This window comes from Mercenaria mercenaria, chromosome 7 (assembly GCF_021730395.1).
Source record: "Mercenaria mercenaria strain notata chromosome 7, MADL_Memer_1, whole genome shotgun sequence".
Taxonomy (NCBI): domain Eukaryota; kingdom Metazoa; phylum Mollusca; class Bivalvia; order Venerida; family Veneridae; genus Mercenaria; species Mercenaria mercenaria.
Genome location: NC_069367.1, coordinates 5,114,360 through 5,121,234, shown reverse-complemented (window position 1 = coordinate 5,121,234; position 6,875 = coordinate 5,114,360). Strand labels below are relative to the sequence as shown.

General features: G+C 32.8%; 1 protein-coding gene across 2 annotated transcripts in view; it reads right to left on the bottom strand.

Moving 5' to 3' along the window:
* Positions 1 to 445: 445 nt before the first annotated feature.
* Positions 446 to 6,875, bottom strand: part of LOC123555095 (UDP-glucose:glycoprotein glucosyltransferase 1-like) — a 61,605-nt gene continuing 55,175 nt past the window's right edge. For both annotated transcript variants that reach the window (XM_053547414.1, XM_045345660.2), the window contains one exon: positions 446 to 6,077. In XM_053547414.1, coding sequence (XP_053403389.1) covers positions 6,049 to 6,077 — 29 coding nt within the window. In that variant the 3' untranslated portion in view covers positions 446 to 6,048. The remainder of the gene's footprint in view (positions 6,078 to 6,875) is intronic.

Below are 6,875 nucleotides of genomic sequence, written 5' to 3'. Positions count from 1 at the left end.
TATAAGCCTTACTTTTTCCGGAAATACCCGTTTTATAATAAAATAGTGTGTAGATTGCGGTTTGACTCCTTCCAGAACAAAGCGAGAAAAGGAAAATTCTGGAAGTCAGGTAAATGTTAGCAGGACACTTGTCTTTACGTGGCACAAACGTTTTGAGGAAGGTTGGGCGAGTGATTCCTTTCTGCGCCGCGAACTTATCTGAGGAGTGCGTGCGACCGCTACTTTCAAAAATAAAGCATTATTTTAACGAAGATATAATTTTAATCATAGGCTAAGAGATGTATATCGGGTAAGTTTCACTCTTAACACAATATAGGTGGTGATACCATTATAATGTCTGAATTCAATTGTCTGAATTTGAATGTCTGAATTTATTTAAATCAGAATATAACAATCATGATTCACAAGTGTTCTTCACGTGCATCAGAATAAAGACAAAATGAAATACAGTTTTCTAGTTTTCAATATTTTATTTCCCATCATCGCATTTAACAATATTATGTAAAACAGCTTTGGCTTCAAAAAAAAAACATACATGCACACACTTCCTCTGAAGTTAGAATATTTCAGTTTCAGTAACATTTACGCTTTTGGCGACTGTCAACCTACCAAGTAAAGAACTAGCTTCAGATCTGTAATACTAGCTTTAAGATTAAGTATTGGCAAAAAACTCCTAAATTTAATCTACATGCATCAACTATGACCTGCCTGATAAAGTTTCCTGTATTATATCTACATCTAGTTAAATGTACTTCAGTCCATAGAGAAAGATTTCTGTAAAAAAAAAATATAGAAAATAAAGAAATGAATGTAGTATGACTCGATGTGTATTTCAAATTATTCTTTTAAATGACTGAAACGTCATTTATCCTTTCTAAGTAAATATCAAATCACTATCATAGCTGCCTAATAAATATGAAAGTTTAAACGTTTTCAATGTCACTTTCCTTTTACTTACAAATAAATCCTTCTTTCAACCTTGGCCATTTTTATTTTCAGAAAAGAATTTCACACATGTATACTTCTAACATTTTTACTTTCTCATCATTATGCCAAGAAACAATATTCCTTAAACCCATGTACAAAACATTTAAACACGCATTTCTCATTTTTACGGACATACAATGTACATTTATAACTCAAATCATTCACAATTTTAACATTTTTTAATCATTCACAATTTCTCAAAATTAACCATTCACATTTCTGAGCCAGTCAGTATACGCATGTATATGTAGTTAAAATATACTCTACACAAACGTCACATTATGTCATGTCTCATACATAATTACACATATAAGTAAACAAACATAATCACAACAATATTTAGAACAGTTACTGCAATTATAGTCAAAATAGAAAGGAAATATCATTCACTCAATTAAAAAAAAAAAATAAGAATTAATAATTTCTTTCTCCATATATCAGTTTTACTGTTCAACATTCTCACCTATATCCCTTATCACGCTGGACACCATTGATTCTGCCTTTGCAACCAGTGTAGATCATGATCAGCCTGCACATCCATGCAATCTGATCATGATCTGCACTGTTTGTTATTCAGCCAGTATCTCTTTTGTTAGCACCCCTTTTAACAGTTAATGGTACTGTCCAAATTGAAAGATGGACAAGTTCATTATAAAAATTTGTTATATAAGGGATATATCCTATAATTAAAAGGACAAAAATAAACATGTTTAATGGATGTATATTCACAGATATCTTTTTTTCATACAAATTCATCATACGTGACCTGTTTTGTGTAAAAATTCAACATTTTTAAGTCATGAATATTTTACCTATATACAGCAACTTTTTTGCACTGTATCTTCAACACATATTAGTTCAAAAGTGGGTCCAAAATTTGTGAAAATTTCAAAATGATGTAACTTTTCTATTATTCAATTTTTTTTCACTACCATAAAGACACTTCTACTTTATTTCAGCATGAACTTGGTCACACAGCAATTTTACCAAATTTTTTCTTCATACCTAACCTCACATTAAAACACAAAATTTAGTACATGTATAATGAACAAAAGTTTACTGAACGATGGCAAATTCATTAGTATCTTCAAAATTCTGATAATTTCCTTGTATCGCAAGTATATCTTCCCTGAAGACTGCTAAACTATCACTTTAATGAATATGAAATGAACCGCACCATGAGAAAACCAATATAGTGCATTTGCGACCAGCATGGATCCAGACCAGCCTGCGCATCCATGCAGCTTGGTCAAAATCCATGCTGTTTGCTAACAGTTTCTCTAATTGCAATAGGCTTTGAAAGCGAACAGCATGGATCCTGATCAGACTCGGCGAATGCGCAGGCTGGTGTGGATCCATGCTGGTTGCAAAAATACACTATGTTGGTTTTCTCATGGTGCGGCTCAAATTATGAATCAATCACAGAAGGAAATTTTACCAGAGTATACACTTAGAAATTGATCCCTTTTTTTTTTTTCCAACACAGAGTTTTACTATAAACTTTAACTTTACGCAAGAACAAAGCTGCCCATTTTAGAGATACAAAGTTATTTGTAGTTCAAAATCTTTTTCATGTATAATAGCCAGATGTAATTAGTACACATGTTTAAATCTTTACAAAAAGTTATCTAGTGGTGAAAATCTTAAAAGGCAAATACTATAGTGTATTAACACTGACACAAAATTAGTAAAGGTTACCACTAACCCCCAAGTTCACTAAAGCATTAATTTGAAAACGTTTTAATATTTAATATTTTTAATGTGATAAATTAGCCATAATGTTAAAATTATCTGCAGATAAAGTCATGTTAATTTATCTGGTGAAAATGTCACCTTAACTTAAATACAGATAAAAAGTCATCTGGACATTAATTTGCTAGGATGAGTGATGTAAGAATATGATAACAGTATTCTAAAGGAGCCAATAACACATTAATATTTTGTACACAATGATGCTAATCTTACAATATTACCAGAAAAGTGAAATTATTACCGGTAAAAAAGGTTTTGCTTTGTCTATCTATACCTGACATATGACATTTAGATTATTAACTTTTAAACTTTAAATCGTATGGTAATATCTGACAGGTGAGAATCGGACACCAACATCTCGTGTCAAAAAATTATCTGTTAACAGTTTAACGCTTGAAAGTGTTTAATACTCCTTATAACTTAATATTCATTAATGTTCAATATGAATTATTGATACAATTACAGTGAATAACATGTAATGGCAGAAAAATACAAGTAATAATGGAAGTTAAAGCATTAAATTATGGCCTTTCACCACACATGATTGAGTAAGAAAGAAATTCATGATTTAAATCTAAAAGTATTAATATCTTATTTTCATAACAGCAGTAACTAACATAAAGTTGCCACATAACTTTCAACATATAAAACTACATGAAATGCTCTTAAATATTACTGGTAACTCCACTACATTTTACCATGGTGGAGAATAAAATGAGCTGTGCCATGAGAAAACCAACATAGTGCGTTTGCGACCAGCATGGATCCAGACCAGCCTGCGCATCCGCGCAGTCTAGTCAGGATCCATCTGTTTTCTTTCAAAGTCTATTGCAATTAGAGAAACGGTAAGTGAACAGCATGGATCATGACAAGACTGCGCGGATGCGCAGGCTGGTTTGGATCCATGCTGGTGGCAAACGCAAAATGTTGGTTTGCTCATGGCATGGCTCAAATCAACGCCTTGCAACTTCCCTGCAAGAAACAATGGTGAAGAAAAAATGATTTCGGAACTCAACGACCTTGGTCCTATGTTATTGTCACAAACATTACTTCGTAACTATGATCACCTAAATTAAAATGTGATCATCTAATATGATCAGATCATGTGATCATCTAGTGTGATCAACTAATCTAGCCATGTCCTGGATTTCTAAAACATTCTAGCAAATTCAGACTAAGAATGACAACTTGTCAAAATAAGGCAGAGATCAAGAGCAATAACCAACTAGAAAACTGACATTCTACTGTGGAGCAAAATTTCTCACCCAATGATCAGTTGAACACAGATTTCTAATAATTCATATATCACCAAACGGACATGCAAATTAACAATGCATGTGAACTTATTCTAACACAATATAAATTTCACAGCATCTGTGGTTTTATGCACTCAAAAATACTGAAAATATTGTCTAAGGGAGGTAATTCACTTGAGAATTGTTGATTACTTCAAACAGAGTTATCTTTCTCAATGAAAATGCAACACCGTTTCACATACAAATCTAGCAATTATGACATGTAAATGGAGATAATCTGGGTATTTTTTTTTCATCATTCATACATGATTTGACTATGTACAACTCAACAATGATATACAAACAGGTAACAATTTCAGTGAACGTTTTAACTTTGTAAATCTTTAATAAACAAGATCAAGTAAGTTTTATGGCTGTGTTTCGGTACTCAGTACTTCTGTAAAATCTACCCTAACCTTTTAATTTTTATCTATAATTACATGTATTTACATTAAAATTCAGTAGACTTCAACAAATACTTGTACAATATTCCGGAAGTAAGAAGTAAATGTACAACAGTAAGTAAGATGTTTTGACATGTAAGTTATTACTTATGTATTTACTGTATGTAGAGTATAAGGATGGGATCATAAAGTGTAACAGTAGACCACACAATGGACCGCCAAAATTTGATCTCTTAATAGGACAGTCTCTCAAGAGATTTGGTAAATCTACTACTGGGGTATTCTAGAAAGGAGAAAAGTTAATATACCATGCATATCAGAATCTACTGAAGGTAGTTTGAAAGTCTAACTGTACCCATTTGCAAACTGTGGGAAGTTTCGTAGTAGTTGTTAAATAGAAATCAAATAGAGGTCGAAGTTGCATGTTTTCCCTGCATTTCAAACACAAGTTGGTCTCATTTAATGCAAAAAATATCATAATGTACATGATGAAGGTAATGTATGAAAACACAGTACACATTTGACTGTCTAGAGTTGTAAGATTACATGTAAGTAAACAGGAATTATGTAGCACTTCCCACTTAACAATTCCAGACCACTGCTTTGTAACCCAAAACCCTCCTCAGACTTGAAAAATAAAAAAAACAAACGATTTTAATATGCTTAAATATCATGCACTTATAATTTAATTTCATGTTACCTTTTTGCATCAAAAAACAGTTTTGTTAGTACGTGAATTTATGGATTTCATGTTTTGTAGCTAAATAAATGGAAATTGCATGTGCAGTCGTTGGGATTTAATTTAGAGTATTGATGTTACATCGAAATCAGCAAAAATGAGCCCACCTCGAAAATTAATGATTTCACAGTATATGTTTATGAAAGTTGAATCAAATTTTAATTCAAATGAATCGGAGTAAAATCTACCTTAACCTTTAGCATGCTAGATAAATTGTCGTCTGCTGGAAATGTCGTCTGCTAAAATTGTAAAGTTTATTCAATTTGCTCCAAAATTGGAAGAAAATATTGTTGGAGTAGCAAACAGCTTGGAACCTGATCAGACACCGATTTAATCGGCGTCTGATCTGGTTCCAAGCTGTTTGCAAAGGCTGTTAAATTCGCCTGCAGCAGGCTAAGGGTTAATATCCATGTATAAATGTCGGTATATTTGCAAATATCAATGCCTGTAATGAAGATGTGTCTCCTAGATTCTTAACCATTCACTTATTAGTACCGTAAAATCAGACATTTCTGCGATGCTAAAAGTTGAGCTTTACTTAAAACTGAAATTGGTTTGCAAAGTAGAATATTCGTGATATATGGCTATTTATTTAACAACAATTTTTGCAAGGATATATTTTCGAGAATATGAAATTTAGTGAATATGGCCCCAAAAAAAATTCCTTGCAAAAATTTCTGATTTTACAATACATAACATCGGAACATAAAACAAACAAATTCAGTGACAACCTTGAGCACATTCGATATTAAATATCGCTACGTAACCATGGAAACACGACATATGACTTTGCAGAATGGATATATACATCGCTGTGTGGAACTGTGTATGTAACAAATAATTAAATAATGTCACTATACAATCACATATGTTATAACTCTATCCTATCTCGCCAGGCCTCTGAAATAGAAAAATAAAAAGTTATATGTATATATTACCACGCTTAGCAAGATAAATCCCTTAACCCTTAGCATGCTGGACATAACTGGTTCTGCCTTTGCGCCGTGCAGATCATGATAAGCCTGTACATCCATACAGTCTGATCCAAATCTGCACTGTTCGCCATTCAGTCAGTATCATTTTGGTAAGCACCCCTTTTAATAGTTAATGGTACTGTCCAATTTAAAAGATGGACAAGTTCATTATAGAAATTAAACAGGGTAAGGGTTAAGGTAATGGACTCAAAATGACCATCGAAATTTTTCATATGATTACATATTTCTGTATTCTATTTCTGCCTCCTTCGGCCATAACAGAAAACTTTCTTTTCATAATAAGTTGAAAATTACTGCAATCTCATATGGACAATGCATAATAGAATAGAAATTGATATCCTGGGTCCATTTCATGTATTAACTTTTGCATTTATCTTTAGTTTTAGCTATGTTTAATTTAACATCACACTGAAACAATTATACTAGTAGGTCATATGGTGACTTAACAGCTTTTGATGGTAAAGAGTCCAAAAGTTCCCCTCTGTGCAATATATCTGGAATGTATGGGCACCTGGGTAGAACCACTGACCTTCCGTAAGCCAGATGGATGCCTTCCTCACATGACAGAATTCTGCAACCTATGGAAGCCATCTAGGGCATTATTTCATGAATGAACGGACACCTGGGTTGAATCACCTTTCATCAGCCAGCTAGATGACTTCCTCAGAATTCTACATCCTCAGGATGGTTTCGAAACCACAGC